Here is a 17,745-nt window from a genome sequence, read left to right as displayed (position 1 = left end):
ACTTCATGTCTAAAACACCAAAAGCAATGGCAACAAAAGCCAAAATTGACAAATGGGATCTAATTAAACTAAAGAGCTTCTGCACAGCAAAAGAAACTACCATCAGAGTGAACAGGCAACCTACAGAATGGGAAAAAATGTTTGCAAGCTACTCATCTGACAAAGGGCTAATATCCAGAATCTACAAAGAACTCAAACAAATTTACAAGCAAAAAACAAACAACCCCATCAAAAAGTGGGTGAAGGATATGAACAGACACTTCTCAAAAGAAGACATTTATGCAGCCAAAAAACACATGAAAAAATGCTCATCATCACTGGCCATCAGAGAAATGCAAATCAAAACCAAAATGAGATACCATCTCACACCAGTTAGAATGGCGATCATTCAAAAGTCAGGAAACAACAGGTGCTGGAGAGGATGTGGAGAAATAGGAACACTTTTACACTGTTGGTGGGAATGTAAACTAGTTCAACCATTGTGGAAGTCAGTGTGGCGATTCCTCAGGGATCTAGAACTAGAAATACCATTTGACCCAGCAATCCCATTACTGGGTATATACCCAAAGGATTATAAATCGTGCTGCTATAAAGACACATGCACATGTATGTTTATAGCAGCACTATTCACAATAGCAAAGACTTGGAACCAACCCAAATGTCCAACAATGATAGACTGGATTAAGAAAATGTGGCACATATACACCATGGAATACTATGCAGCCATAAAAAATGATGAGTTCATGTCCTTTGTAGGGACATGGATGAAACTGGAAACCATCATTCTCAGCAAACTATCGCAAGGACAAGAAAACCAAACACCGCATGTTCTCACTCATAGGTGGGAATTGAACAATGAGAACACATGGACACAGGAAGGGGAACATCACACTCTGGGGCCTGTTGTGGGGTGCGGGGAGGGATAGCATTAGGAGATATACCTAATGTAAATGACGGGTTAATGGGTGCAGCACACCAACATGGCACATATATACATATGTAATAAACCTGCATGTTGTGCACATGTACCCTAAAACTTAAAGTATAATAATAATAAAATTAAAATAAATAAATAAAAATAATTAATGCATAAATCAAAGACCTTGTTGTATGAAATAACACTGAAATAGATATTTTTAAAGTCCTTCAATGTCAGAGAGAAAAAATCCGAACTGAGAGAAAATTCAAAGATATAGTAATACAAATGAGAAACTAAATTTGAACATAGATGTGGAAGAGATTATAATTCAAGGTTGAGAATGTAGTGAATGCTATCACATTTGAAAGTAATAATAAAGTTTCCTAAGAAAACAGAATTCAAAAAGAGGTGGAATAATTATATAGAACAAGAGCCATTAGTAATTTTTTAAATTATGTAATAAATGGATCCAATTTGGTTCTGAGTTAATGAAAATAATGTTTGCTAGGATATCTAACTTTCATTTTATCCTGCAAGAAACTCATCAAAACATACTTCATATCCAGACTCTTAAACTGAGAAGCAGTAGTCAAAATAATAAATTTCACTCTAACACTAAAATAAATAAATAAATAAATACTTTCTTCAACAAAAACTGAACTGATTCATCACCAACAGATTGACCCTGAAAAAAATATTGAAAAAAGTTCTTCAGAAAGAAAGAAGCGATACAGGTGAGAAACTCCAAGCTGCATAAAAAAAGAAAGAGCATTAGAGAAGGAATACATTGAGGTACAAGCCAGGTTCAGTGGCTCATGCCTGTAATCCCAGCACTTTAGGAGGCCAATGTGAGAGAATTGCTTGAGCTCAGGAGTTCAAGACAAGCCTGAGCAACATAATGAGACCTCATCTCTACTAAAAATTTTTTAAAAATTAGCTGGGCCTCGTGGCATGTGCCTGTAGTCCCAGCTACTCAGGAGACTAAGGCAGGAGAATTGCTTGAGCCCAGGAGGTCAAGGCTGCAGTGAGCCATCATCATGCCATTGAACTCTAGCCTGGGTGACAGAGCAAGAGCCTGTCTCAAAAAAATTAAATTAAATTAAATTAATTACAGCATAATAAAATGTTTTATTTTTCTTATTTTTAATTCAACTAAAAATAATTTTTAAGAGTGATAGTAATAACAACGTATAGAATGATCATAGCATACAGATAAGCGAAGTGAATGATAGCAATATCATAAGAATCAGGAGGGAGGAATTGGAAATACTCTGTTATCAAAGATACCTGTACTACACTTGAAGATGTATAGTGTTATTTGAAGTTAGACTTAGAAGAGTTAACAATATATGTTGAAAATAAGAGTTGAAAAAACTCAAAAAATATATATTGCAATCTCATATCATATAACTGATAAGGCAGAGGGTCTATTGAGCTGATTAACACAAGCCGTCTGCAGACAGCAAAGCTGAAAAAGCACACTGTAACACATGCCCACTTGGGCTTCGGGAGTCGCAGATACCCATCCCTAGATGCTGTCATGGGGCAAAAGACCAAAAGTGCTCCCCACAGCCTCTGCATCTGCCCATCTGCATGCTCCCCCTAGGAGTCTGAGTAGCGGGGTCACCGAAGGAGCAAGCCATACACCTGTTGCATGTCCTGTGAGGAGAATAAGGGAACTCTCCTGTTTCATCACCAAGTTTTCAGGAAGAGAAACTAAGAGAAAAGATTAAATGGAGTCATATAGAATGCTCAGTTAAAACCAGAGAGGGCTGAAAAAGAAGCCAAGGAAAAGCAGAGGAAAAAGAGCAAGCAATCTTTTTTGAAGTAGAAAAATAGAGACCCTGAGAAAGAAGTTCTCCCAGAAGAAAAAATTAAGCTGAGAGACCACCTGGTAAGTTTGAGTGTGTTTAGAATGAACACTGTGTTAGCTAGGTTTCTATGTACTAACTAAGCCAATGTAAAAACAAAGCAATAATTAACTCCAGATAAAACAAAAAGTTGTAAAAGAAAAGAAACATTTCAATATATTTAATCCATAATCTTAATAACATAAACAATAAATACTAATTTAACAAAAAATGTGATATGATAATATTGGGTGAGAGTAGGTTAATATGAGGGTATAAGACAACAAAATTCTATCTTCCTTAGAAACAATATAATAGATCACATTTTTTAAAAAGATCTAGGAAAGGCAACATAAGAACATTATTTCAAAATTTGAAGTAACGGCCTAAAGAAATAACTAAAACAGCTAAAAAGGATAGGATAAAGAAATAACTAAAACAGCTAAAAAGGAATAGGGAATTAGGGATGGGGCAGGTAGTACTATTTGTTTGTTTGTTTATTTGTCTATTTATTTACTATTCAAAGCCTAGTAGTTCTCATAGTACTACATGGCTTTTTAAAATATGTGCTTTTATTCATTTTGTGAAACAAAAAATATAAACTTTAAATAGAAAAAAACAAGCAGGAAGAGAGCCAAAGTATATTCAGGGAGATCATTTAGAGTCTGAGATGTTTGCAGTAGAGATGAAGAAAAGAGGGTGGATTAGAGAATCATTTAGGAAATAAAATTGATGGGAGTTGAAGACAAATTTGAAAACAGACATGAGGGAAACGTAGGTGTTGAGAGTAATTCATAGATTTCTGGCAAAATAATAAAAGATGCTATTCTTAAAGACAGCAAACACCAGAAGGGGAGCAAGTTGGGTCTCAGGACTTGAGTTTGGTTTTGGACATGTGAATTTGAGGTACCTTTGAGGCATCCAGGTAGATATATCTTCTAGGCAGGGAAGTATTTGTACCTGGAACTCAGAGAAGAGGTTTGGGTATGATATATATTTGGAAATGACACATCTGTAGATAATGACATCGATAAAATTGTTGAGTTAGTGGAGGAAAACACAGGGCGGAAAGAAGACTACCTAATATTGAGCTATAAATACCCAACATAAAGGTGGACCCATGGAAAAGAATAAGTGTGTAAAAGAGTTAGAAAAGAATTGGCCCAAGAGGGAAAGAAAATCCAGAGAGTATGGTGTCATAGAAGGCAAGGGAGTACTGAGTGGCAGAAGACATGATCAATGGTGTATAAAGAAAGAATATATTTCCTTCCATATGGTCCATTTTTTTAGGTGATCCAAGGTCAGAGTCTGGTTGGAATATCAAAGGACAATTTTGTGTACTGATATTTAATCATTTCAAAACTACTTTTAGCAAACTATAGTTTGAGGAGAAAACAACCATTTTAGTATACAGCAATTGTTCTAGTACTTCAGAAAAGGCTATTTCAGATACATTAAAAATAAGACAAGAGGAAGAAGAGAAGGAGGAGAGGGAGCTAACACTTACTGAGACACTAAGTTGACACTTCACCTGTATAAACTCATTCAATCCTCATGAAACCCTAGGATGTACTATTTATTGTTATCCCTATTTTTGAAAGGAGCAATTGAGGCATATAGAGGTCAAACAACTTACATCATTTTATTCTTTTTTAAGGTCTACCTAGAAATATCTTGAGAAAACTTTTTTATAAATGGGTAGCTTCCTTATGGAGTAACCCTAAGCAACAGAACTGAAAGGGCTTCAGGGTTCCCCAACCCCCAGGTTGTGGACCAGTACCAGTTCATGCATGGCCTGTTAGCAACCCGGCAGCACAGCAGAAGGTCAGCACCAGGCAGTGAGCATTACTGCCTGAGCTCCGCCTCCTGTCAGATGAGCTGTTGCGTTAGATTCTCACAGGAGCACGAGCCCTATTGTGAACTGCGCATGCAAGGGATCTAGGTTGCGTGTTTCTTATGAGAATCCAATGCCTGATATCTGAGGTAGAACAATGTCACCCTGAAACCATCCATCCTAAAAAGGTTGGGGACTGCTGGCTTAGGGTATTATTCTTCCTACATACATTCAGAAATTACTTAATGAAAGTGTGTTGACCTTTTTACATGGAAAAGAATATATTATTGATTAATTTTATGTATGATAAATATTTGTCTTAACCTTAAGAAAATCCTAGGTCCCTAGGTTATGGGTAGAAAGAATAAAGCATTGGTGAATGTCTCCCAGCTGATCAGTGCTGCTAAGTTCTTCCAATTCTTTCTTTGTTATGTTTTTAGAAGACAATCTTCCCTTTCTAGTCCATTTGCTACCATTCCAATTCTGCTTCTGGTTTTTCTTTTATCTCCTAACATTATCTTTCCCAGCAGTTCTTTAACTCATCCCTCTTGTGTACCGACATATTTATCTTTCTAAGACACCTTTAATCACGCCGTCCTGCACTTCAACAAGAACCACCAGTTGCCTACAAATACGTGTCAAAATCCATAGCCTAGCAGGCACGATGAACCACAATCTCAACAACCCTTATTCTCAGCCTTATATCCTCATACACCCAGTTGCCTCCATCTGAGTCATTCTATACTTCATCTCAGCTTTCTTGGACTTACTTCATGCATGTAAGTTCCTTCATTTGAAATTCTGTTCCACTTTCTCTGCTTATTCAGATCTGAACCATTTTCAATATCACATTCTTTTCATGAATGTTTGTTTTTTCCTGCAACTTTCCAGGTCCTGATCATCTCTCCCCTTGTGATTTTATGCCAGTTGTTTATAAACCTCTTTTAGCAGTGCATCAAAAACTATTGCAATATGGTTTGAATTTTAATTTTGTTTTCTTACCAGCATATTGGAATTACCTGATTTGATATCTCAATTTTATTTTAAGCTACTCGAGAGTAGACACCAATCACATACAAATAAAAAGCCACTATTTTAAGCCAAGTCACTACCATAGGGGTAAAGATACAGCTATGACAAGTCAGACAGAGTCCCAGTTCACACAAAGCATATTGTCTCCATTCTTTCTAGCACCAGCCAGTCTTTTCTGTGTTAATGGAGATAAAGCTGTATTCAGTGACTATACTTACCGATAACTCCTGCTAGCATATAAATCAGGCTTTTTATGTTATACAAAGTGCCCATGGAACATGAAAAAATTATCAAAAGAAGTCTATCTTCCCAACAAAGCAAAGAAATTCCCTCCTTCTCCATACCCAAATATCTGTTCTCCTATCAGTAAAAATATCCAGAAGAAAATTTGTATTGAATCTTGTTTCAGTTGCTGTCCTAGTCCATTTTCTTATAACAGAATACCAGAAACTGGGCAATCTATATAGTAAATAAATTTATTTCTTACAGTTGTAAGGGCTGAGAAGTCTAAGGTTAAGATGCCACCTTGGTGAGGGACTTCTTGTTGGTGGAGACTCTTCCCAAGGTGGATCAGGGTATCACATGGTGAGGGAGTGAGTGTGCTGGCTCAGGTTTCTCTTCCTCTTCTTATAAAGCCACCAGTCCCACTCCCATGATAACCCATTAAGCCAGTAACCCATTAATCCGTTAGTGAATTAACCCATTCAGCAGGGCAGATTCCTCATGATCCGATCACCTCTTAAAGGCTCCACATCTTTATACTGCCACATTGGGGATTAAATTTCAACATGAACTTTAGAGTAGACACATATTCAAATCATAACAGTGACCTAGGGTGTTTTATTATGGGGACCATGTTCAAATAAATTCACTGTATACTTTGTAAGGTCATCTGTTTTATGAGACCCAGTGGAGACTAAATGCCCACTCCCTCTGGCATGATATATTCCTTTTTTTCTAAATGTCAATATATACACTATACCAAATTCTACCCATGGTGGATTACAAAGACACCTAATCTTTCTGTGCTACATTTTCTCTCTTCTAAAATCAGAGAATTATAGTTGATAATCTTGAAGATTCCTCCAGTTATAGATTTCTATTATAGATGTATAATAGTATATGTATATAATTATACATTATCTATAATAATATATGTATAAAATTACATATTATATTATACATATACATAATTCTATTATTATACATATATGCCCACATATATATGGGTAATATTCTCCAGCCAATATTCATTGTCTGGAGAACTGATTGTTAAAAAAGAGCATGGCCTTCTCCTCCTTCTTCTTCTTCTTCTCTCTCTCTCTCTCTCTCTCTCTGTCACTCCTCTCTCTCACCATGTGATCTCCACACAGTTGGCTTCCTTTCACCTTCCACCTTGAGTGGAAGCAGCCTCAAGCCTCACAAGAATCAACTGCTGGTGCCATGCTTCTTGTACAGCCTGTAAGCCATGAATCAAATAAACCTTTTTTCTTTATAAATCACCCAGTCTCAGGTATTCTTTTATGACAATGCAAATGGACTAAGACAATTGGCTTTTGGAAAATCTCTTTTATACAATATAGTATATTTGACAATATCAAAACCAGATAAAGTCCCTAATTATTCCTTCAGCTCTACTGACAGAAATAGAGGCAATCCTGCATTACGAGAAGGACAGATAAAGCCTATTTTAGTGTTTCTCAAACTTTGATGTGCATATGATTCACCTGGGGAATCTGGTTAAAATTCAGATTCTGATTCAGAAAGTTTGGAGTGAGGGCCTGTCATTCTGAATAATAAACCATGATCCTTAATTTGTCAAAAGCCAACCAATTTGTACCACACAGAATATAAATGCCTTTTTAATTTGTGCCACTGTGAGTGTGATGAAACTGATATAAAGGCATCTAGTGACTAGTGACACCTCGCCATAGTTTAGGCTTGCCATAGTTCCCCACCCCCAAATGTATCCTTCCAGCCTGATGCTTCATTATACCTTGGCACTTCCCTGCAAGTATATCACATTCTATTGTAAGCAATATGCCAAGGCTCATGTCATCCAAAGATGTTAGCAAGCCTAATTCTCAATCAGTTTGGTAATGGGCAATATCCATTTGCATATTTCTTTATCATCTTTCCAGACCAACTGTCAAGCCCATGGCTGTCCTTCTAGTTGTCGTTATCTGACTTAACAGGTCTATCACAATGGTGAAGCTTCAAAAGGACTGTTATCTCCACTTGTCTCCACATACCAAGCTCAATTACTAAGACCCACAAGCCCCTTTTAGCACATTGCAGCCAGTACTGGTTAAGGGACAACAAATGTTGCCACTGTGTATTTGTGGTGTGGGTGAAATTCAAGAATTGTGTTATTTGAGCCTATGCAACTCTTAGATACAGTTCTGAGTAAGTCATAACATTTCCATAATTATCCTTTTTGAAGTCCCAGGGATGAATTATCTGTGATATATGATAAGCATATCAAGCCAATATTCACTATCTGGAGCACAAGCCCAATCCTATCAAGATGAGCTTGTCTAGCACTCTGTCTGTATTCACATCTGGTATTGTCAAATGAGCAAAGTAGACCCTGACGTACAAGGCAGGCAGCAATGCGCAAGTCAGCTCTCATCATGCACAGTTGCCTTAACAGGCTGTCATCTTGGTTCATGGCAATGCAGAGTATCAGCTACAGATGCCAAAATCACAATGTATCCTCCAGTTCAAAGAAAATTTTCTCTAAAAACTACAAAAGAATAAATACAATAAACACAACCAACAAAACACAACCTAAATGGCAAATGCAACCTGCTCATATTCAAGAGTCATCAAGGGATGCTAATTAACCTATTTTCTCTAAACTTCCCAAGTGCATTCTTTGAGTGAATCTCATAGTATGGATTCAATACAATCTTTTTTCTCAGGGAAAAACAAATCCGGGGGCTTTGCCTAGCATTGGCCATGATTCCACACCACATCTGAGACAGCTAAAAATATTATTTTCCTGCCATGAGATATTGTCTCAAGAAAAGAATGATGGTTCCCTTTCCTAGCATTGTTACCAGTTAAATATCCCATTCCCATCTCCCACAATTTCCACTTGTTTCCACTTATTACCTAGTTTCAGCTTCCATGGGTGGGAGTTTCTGCCCAATCATAAGGCAGGTAGCAGGCATAGCCTTGCCAGAGGTTCCTCTTTTGTCCCTGTCCAAGAAAGAAGAGTAGTGTTTACAAAAAATGTTAGGGATAATGGGACTTCTATTACTAAACAATAAAGTACACATATGGTCAGGCCTCAGTTAGCCATACGACAGAAACTCACTATCCAGCTCACTGTGTGCTAAGAATACACTGAGTCAAATTTGGAGTAATTTTAAAAATGTCCTGAATACTGTCTCTCTCTTCCACACACACAAGGGCAACCCATACCCAAGACATTTGGATACAGGAAAACCAAAAAATTTTGTGGGAAAGGAGGAATACAGAATCGCTGTGATGGCATCGAACCCTATTCCTTTTTTTCCCAATGCCACATTCCAAAAACTTGTCCAAAGGTGTTCCTCCCCTTTGCTGCCTATATACTTGGATGAAACACATGTTCACCCAAGTGAGTCAGCAATCTTTTCATGCCTCATCACCCCTTAGGTTTATTAATAGGTATTCTAATTGCTCATCCCAGTTCTTATCCAAACTGTTACACTGTGTGTGATCAGGGATACCAGTCCATGCATTATTATTTTTTTAGTTCAGTTTTTTACATTGCCAGCAGCTAAACGCATACCTTAGTCCAGTGAAATGTGGTTTGAGGGACCAAACTTGGTGCTGCATACCTTAAATGACATTCTTAGCCATTGCTTGGGTGACTAAGTAAGAGGAGACCAAAGCAGATTACATGTCTACTCCAGGAGGACCCATCTGAAGCCAGCTGGGACTACTAGTGAGGGTCCTAGGTATTCATTTCCTAGCTAAATGCCAGCTCCTAAACTCAGGGAATCTTACCTAAAGCCATCTTTAGATCTTTAGATGATTCTTTTGTTCTTGACATTCACCTTATTACCAGCTTCAATGAGAGGCAAATAAATATATCATTTTTCCATCCAACATTTCATAACTTGAAATGCTGCTCGGCTTATGTACCTAAGTAGCTATTTCCAGAGGCTGGACAAGACAGCCTCTACATCTCAGTCCTCCTCTGAGCCACCAACTGCACTTTTCTGGTTGGCATATGCATAGGCCATTTTAATTCATCCTTGAAGTTCCTACAGGGATTTCATAATTACAATCTAGGAAGGAAGGAAGAAGGGAGGGAGGCAGAGAAGGAGGGAGGGAGAATGTGTTGCCTGACTATGCATCAAGGCCTTGGCAAGTCCAAGCTCTTACTGTTCTACGGGTATACTGCCCTCAATTTTGAGTGTTGCTCAAGTTACCCTTGCTTCTTCAGTAGGTTTTATGACCTACTGATCAAATGGGGGCAAACATCTAGACTGCAATGCATCCTTGATTTGAGGGCTTCCATCAGTAAACCAGGAAACTCACTTTACTTTAACAAGGAGAGAAACCTATGATTAAAACCACTCAGCACCAACAGCTGGCAGTTTTGGGGGCTCCTGTTGTTGGTCCTAAGAGCAAAGTAGCAATATATTTATGGATACAATGTCTTCAGGGCCATAGCAAGTGCAGCGTTCCTATAAATATATCATTTCTATTTTAACACTGAGCTCTGTTGAGCTGCTCCTTCCTTATCGGAATGAATCTGACATTACCTATGACATCAAGGTACTTTAGATCTCAGAATTATTTGAAATCCCTGAGTGGTGGGAACAATCTCCACTAAGGCCCAGTAAAAGGGCAGTAATTGTCTTTGAAAGGGGCCATATCTTGTCTTGACATCAAGTATCTTCAAATTCAATATTCTTCCAGCAGTCACTGCTTAGAGCAAGAACAGTGTTAACAACTTTGGCAAGAGACTACAATCTGCACGTTATCTATCTAGATAGTAAAAACCTCCAAAATAATTTGTACAGTAGGCCAACCCAAATAGTGCTGTTTTGGGTTACAGCTCTCTGTAAGTCTTCAAAGCCTGTTTTTGTTTTGGGATATCTTTCAAATTCATACTTTTCTTTCTTGTCACTCGATGTATTTTAGCTAGCAAGATGCCCAGGAACAGCGAGTGGTATCCCCCAAGCCCAAAATGCCCCACAGATTTTTGTGTCTCCTTCTTATTAGCAGAGTCTAGCAAACACATTCATTTATTCTCTGCCTTCAGTGGACTGTCTCTTGCGGCCTTCACTCCAAGCCACGCTCAAGTGTTTAACTGATTGAGCTGTATTTTAACCACACAGATTAGCCATCTTCAACTACTCATAGATGCCAGTACTGTTCTCAGATCCTCCTAGGCTTCCCGCTCTGACAGGGAAACTTTCCTGTTATCCTTAATGCATATATCAACTTGCATTTGACTGTGATTAAGTCTAAACCTTACCTCATCAACTCGTCAAAATATACTGGAGAATTCAACTACTTGTAGCAGAGAATGGTGAGTGTATATCAATCATTCCCCTGAAAAGGGACATTTTGCCTGATTTCTTCTAAGACTAGGACAGAAAAGAAAAAAAAAAACACCATGACTTTCATAGCATCCCAGTCATATTACCCTATTGGTTTCCTAAACAGGTTCACCCATGTCTGACATGATGGGGGTTATCAATGGAGCTGCTTGGTTTAAGCCACAATAAACAAGTTACTTTACAGGAGTCACCCATTTTTCTTCCCACAAGCAAGAGAGGACGGTTGTAAAGCAAGCTGTTGGAAATTAGTATCGTTCTACTATATTTTAATTTTTATTTTTATTATTTTTAAAATAAATGCTATTGTGTATATTTGAGGTTTACAATATGATGTTATTGGATACATTTAAATAGTAAAATAGTTACTGTAGTGAAGCAGATTAATATATCTATCATCTCACATGGTCACTTTCTTTTTGTGGCAAGAGCAGCTAAAATGTGCTTATTTAATGAAATCCCGAATACGATATAATTTCATTAACTGCAGTCCTCATGTACATTAGATCTCTAGACTTGTTCATCCTACATATCTGCTACTTTGTATCCTTTGACCTTTATCAACCCATTTCCTTCACATCCCCCCACCCCAGTAACCACTGTTTTATTCTCTGTCTCTATGTATTTGACATTTTTTTAAAAGATTCCATATGTAAGTGAGATCATTAAATACATTTCTTTCTGTGTCTGGCTTATCTCACTTAGCATAATGTCCTCCAGGTCCGTCCATGTTGTGACAAATGGCAGGATCTCCTTTTTTAAGGCAGAACAGTATTGTATCTCATATATATATGAGATATATATATGAGATATATGTAGATGAGATATATAGATGAGATATATATAGATGAGATATATATATGAGATATATGTATATGAGATATATATGAGATATATGTATATGAGATATATATGAGATATATGTAGATGAGATATATATATGAGATATATGTAGATGAGATATATATGAGATATATGTAGATGAGATATACATATGATATATGTAGATGAGATATATATGAGATATATGTAGATGAGATATATATGAGATATATGTAGATGAGATATATATGAGATATGTAGATGAGATATATATGAGATATATGTAGATGAGATATATATGAGATATATGTAGATGATATATATATGAGATACATGTAGATGAGATATATATGAGATATATGTAGATGAGATATATATATGAGATATATGTAGATGAGATATATATGAGATATGTAGATGAGATATATATGAGATATATATATGAGATATATGTAGATGAGATATATGAGATATATGTAGATGAGAAATATATATGAGATATATGTAGATGAGATATATATGATATATGTAGATGAGATATATATGAGATATACATAAATGATATATATGAGATATATGTAGATGAGATATATATGAGATATATGTAGATGAGATATATGAGATATGTAGATGAGATATATGAGATATATATGAGATATATGTAGATGAGATATATATGAGATATGTAGATGAGATATATATGAGATATATGTAGATGAGATATATGAGATATATGTAGATGATATATATATGAGATACATGTAGATGAGATATATATGAGATATATGTAGATGAGATATATATATGAGATATATGTAGATGAGATATATATATGAGATATACATAAATGATATATATGAGATATATGTAGATGAGATATATATATGAGATATATGTAGATGAGATATATATATGATATATGTAGATGAGATATATATATGAGATATATGTAGATGAGATATATATGAGATATACATAAATGATATATATGAGATATATGTAGATGAGATATATATGAGATATATGTAGATGAGATATATATATGATATATGTAGATGAGATATATATATGAGATATCCCTATGTAGATGAGATATATATGAGATATATGTAGATGAGATATATATGAGATACATGTAGATGAGATATATATATGAGATACATGTAGATGAGATATATATGAGATATATGTAGATGAGATATCTATATGAGATATATGTAGATGAGATATATATGAGATATGTAGATGAGATATATATGAGATATATATGAGATATATATGATATATGTATATGAGATATATATGAGATATATGTAGATGAGATATATATGAGATATATGTAGATGAGATATATGAGATATATGTAGATGAGATATATATAAGATATATGTAGATGAGATATATATATGAGATATATGTAGATGAGATATATATAAGATATATGTAGATGAGATATATATATGAGATATATGTAGATGAGATATATATATGAGATATATGTAGATGAGATATATATATGAGATATATGTAGATGAGATATATGAGATATATGTAGATGAGATATATATATGAGATATATATATGAGATATATATGAGATATATGTACATGAGATATATATGAGATATATGTAGATGAGATATATATGAGATATATGTAGATGAGATATATATGAGATATATATATGAGATATATGTGGTTGAGATATATATGAGATATATGTAGATGAGATATATATGAGATATATGTATATGAGATATATATATATGAGATACAATACTGTTCTGCCTTAAAATATATCTGAGATACATATATATCAGATTATCTTTATCCATTTGCTCATCAGCAGACACACTGTTTCTCTATCATGGGCATTGTGAATAATGCTGTAATAAACATGAGAATGCAGATATCTTTATGAGTTGGTGATTTCATCTCTTTTGGGCATGTAACCAGAAGAGGGATTGCTGGGTCATATGGTTGTTCTACTTTTAATTTCTTTAGGAATCTCCATACTGTTTATCCATAGAGGCTACACCAATCTACATTCTTACTATAGGATTAAACCACTCTATTATATATTTAAATTAAAGCTGGAAATTTCTTGTTATCCTTCTGGGATTTGGGTATTGCTTAATATTCACTATGGAGGAGAGTTTGGACAATTCTAAGATTTCCTAATTAACATACTCAATTAAAATCAGGCAAAGGGTAGAAGAAGTCCCAGCAACAGCAAAGCCTTCCATTCACAATGACACTTATTCCAACTATGCACTCAGATGCATGTTTTGTGCCTTGGGTTTTTGTTGTTGTTTTGTTTCTTTTTCACTTTTTAAACAGTGGCTTCACCATAACCCTAGGACTTACCATGACAACATCGCTATGCCCCTAAAAGGCTCATTTTTGGGTTTCCTGATATTTTCCTCCCACTATATAGCAGATGTTATGGTTTATTGTTCACCAGAATCCAGTAATTGCATCAACCCAAGGCTGTTCTGTTTAGACATAACATGTAGTCTTGGATCCCCCAGTGGAATTCAAGTCAATCTTCTTTGCTTTATTTAACAGGTGGAGTAAACCCAGAACCCTGGTCTAACACATTCTTCCACTTCCCATCTGCATCAGTGGATTTAAGTTCATCCAGTCTGGGATAAAAATGGGACAAATTTGCCAAGTCCCTTTAGGTAGAGTGATCACCTGGGCTAAAGTAATTTTTCTTCCTCCCAACTAATAACAAGGTGCAACCTGGCAATGTGCAAAGTTGACACATCTTTCTGCTTTTTCTTTCTTTTTTTTTTTTTTACTGGCTTCAACTTCAAGGGGTCTGGCTTCCCCCACCCCTCTCCTCCAGCCCCATCAGTTATTTAATGTTCACTAAAGCAGTCTGTTGTAACCAGTATTTCTGGCTATTTCTTCCTCATTTTCTCTCCCCAGTGCATTTTGCCAACTCTTCAAAGGTCAATGCTTTATCATTCAATCTCCATCAGTAATATTTGTCCCTGCTAATCTGCCACAGATCTTCTGCTACTTCAAACCTAGGATGGGCAGGCAACCACCCTGGCTTCAAAATGTTGTCATGTTTCCATGCTGGCCAGGAAGGATTAAGTCTACTATAACCTGATTACAACTCTGGACAAGGTACAAAAAGCAACTGAGCAACTACCTGAGACCTCTAAAAGTAGGGGGCAGCGTGGGAAGAGACATCAAAGCCTTAAGAATAACCAGTATAGCAGTGAATTTTCTAATTTTTCCCCTCTTTTATCACCCCACTTTGATCTAAGTTTGCCCAGTGCACAGCAGGCACAGATAAAAACTCCAAAAGAAACCCTCTTTTTCTTGACAGGGGACAGAAAAATACGCCCTTATTTATATTTTGTATTTCCTTAACACTATTTTTTCCATTTGTTTCAAGCATGTTTGTAATTGCTTATTGAAATGTTTTTATGATGACTGCTTTAAATTTCCTTTTGGATAGTTCCAACATCTCTATCAACTCAACGTTGGCATTGGTTAATTTTCTTTTCTCATTCATGTTAAGAATTTTCTGATTCTTAAAATGAGTGATTTTTATTGTATTCCGGACATTTCAGGTGTTGCTGTGAGACTCTAGGACTTACTTAAATCTTCTGGTCAAACAATTTTTTTCTGACACCAGGCCAGTGTGGGAGAGGAGAAAAGAGGAACCGTTTCATTACTGCTAGATGGGGATGGAAGTCCAAGCTCGCGCTGTGGTCTCTACTGACAGCACAGGGGAAGGAAGGGGTTCGTTACAGCCAGATGAGGGTGGAAGTCCAGTTTCCTCACTCAGCCTTTGCTGAAGGGGATGTAGCCAGTTTACTCTGGGTTGTAATGATTGCATTAGGGTAGTTAGTGTCTAAAATATTTCATTCTTTCTAGACGGCCACTTTCATGGTCCCTTAGCTAGAGAGAATTGCTTTTCTTTGGGATTTTTTGGCCTATGCCCATTGGTATTTCCAGACTGCCCCCTTCTCCAGTGCCCAGTCCAAGGTATGTAAATCAATAGCAACAATAACAAAACAGAAACAAGAAACTCTGCTAAAGTTTCTACAAGTCCCAGGTCTCTCGCCTGTCATCTCTCTACCTTCAAAAGTCTTCTGTGTTTGCTTCATAAATAATGTTTAGGATTTTTAACTGTAATTGGTGGGAGAACTAGGAAGAAGTTTGTCTATTTCATCTTATCCTATAACCAGAGAAAGCTGAATTGTCTTTTAAAACAGAATAATCAACTTTCTCCAGAAAATTTTAACAGGACTCCAGAAAATTTAACAGGACTCCAGAAAATTTTAACATGACATAATATTCAAAATGTTCAGTATGCAATCTAAAATTACTCAAAATATCAAAATCTACGAAAATGTGCTCAATTACCAAGGGCAAAGACAATCAAGAGATGACAACCCTGAGATGACTTAGATATTGGAATTATCAGAAAAATACATTAGTGCAGCCATTATAACTATCCTGTGAGGCAAAGGTGAAAATTCTTAAAATGCATCAAAAGATAAAAGCTTTCAGCTAGAAATAGAAACTAAAAACAAATGATATCAAAACCTTACAATTGAAAAATACAATATTGGGAATAAAAATATCAGTGGATGGGTTCAATAGCAGAATGGAGGTGAAAAGGGAAGACACAATTAGAAGATAGGTTAAGGCAGGAGTCCCCAGCCCCGGGCCACAGACTGGTGGTCTGTTAGGAACCAGGCTGCACAACAGGAGGTGAACTGAGGATGAGCGAGCATTACCGCCTGAGCTCCGCCTCCTGTCAGACCAGCAAGGGCATTAGATTCTCATAGGAATGCAAACCTTATTGTGAACTGAGCATGCGAGGGATCTAGGCTTCACATTCCTTATGAGAATCTAATGCCTGATGATGTGTCACTGTGTGCTAGCACCTCCAGATGAGACCATCTAGTTTCAGCAAAACAAGCTCAGGGCTCCCACTAATTTTACATTATGGTGAGTTGTATAATTATTTCATTATATATTAAAATATAGTAATAATAGAAATAAAGTGCACAATAAATGTAATGCCCTTGAATCATCCCCCACCCACCCCTTGCATGGAAAAATTGGCTTCCATGAAGCTGGTCCCTGGTGCCAAAAAGGTTGGGGACCACTGGTTAAGGGATTATTCAATCTGAAAAACAAAGTGAAAAAGAGATTAAAAATAAAATTAAGAGAGCTTTAGGAACATGTGAGACAATATTAAATGGTCTAATATTCGTACCATTAGCATCACGGAGGAAGAGGAGAAACAATTAGTAAAGGGAAATATATCAGAAGAAATAACACTGAAACTTCCCAGATTTGAGGAAAGGCATAAATCTACAGATTTAAGTAGTTTGGCACACTCCACACAGGGAAACCCAAGGAAAACCAAACCCAGACATGTGAGAATAAAATGCTAAAAATCAGAGGTTAAGAAAAGCCATGAAAGCAGCCATTAAAAATGCCACTTTACATATAAGGGAGGAACAATGTGAATGACTGTGGATTTCTCATCAGAAACTAGGGAGGCCGGAAAACTGTGGGACAACATCTTCAAAGTGCCAAAAATAAATAAATAAATAAATAACTGTCAACTCGCAATTCTATGTCCAGTGAAAATATCCTTCAGGAATAATGACAAAATAAACATATTCTCAAATGAAGGGATCCTAAGAGAATTTGTTGCCAGTAGACTTGCTCTAAAACAAATGGT

The 17,745-nt window shown here is 36.2% G+C and overlaps 1 protein-coding gene across 4 annotated transcripts in view; it reads right to left on the bottom strand.

Moving 5' to 3' along the window:
- ST8SIA1 (ST8 alpha-N-acetyl-neuraminide alpha-2,8-sialyltransferase 1) overlaps positions 1-17,745 on the bottom strand; it is a 192,879-nt gene that overhangs the window by 152,214 nt on the left and 22,920 nt on the right. For all 4 annotated transcript variants that reach the window (XM_054662946.2, XM_063784819.1, XM_054662945.2 and 1 more), the window contains exons 2-3: positions 11,118-11,229; positions 8,753-8,839 (exon numbers count right to left, since the gene is read on the bottom strand). In XM_054662946.2, coding sequence (XP_054518921.1) covers positions 8,753-8,839; positions 11,118-11,122 — 92 coding nt within the window. In that variant the 5' untranslated portion in view covers positions 11,123-11,229. The remainder of the gene's footprint in view (positions 1-8,752; positions 8,840-11,117; positions 11,230-17,745) is intronic.

Source organism: Pan troglodytes, chromosome 10, assembly GCF_028858775.2.
Source record: "Pan troglodytes isolate AG18354 chromosome 10, NHGRI_mPanTro3-v2.0_pri, whole genome shotgun sequence".
NCBI classification, from domain to species: Eukaryota; Metazoa; Chordata; class Mammalia; order Primates; family Hominidae; genus Pan; species Pan troglodytes.
This window is presented reverse-complemented; position numbering and strand designations above follow the sequence as displayed.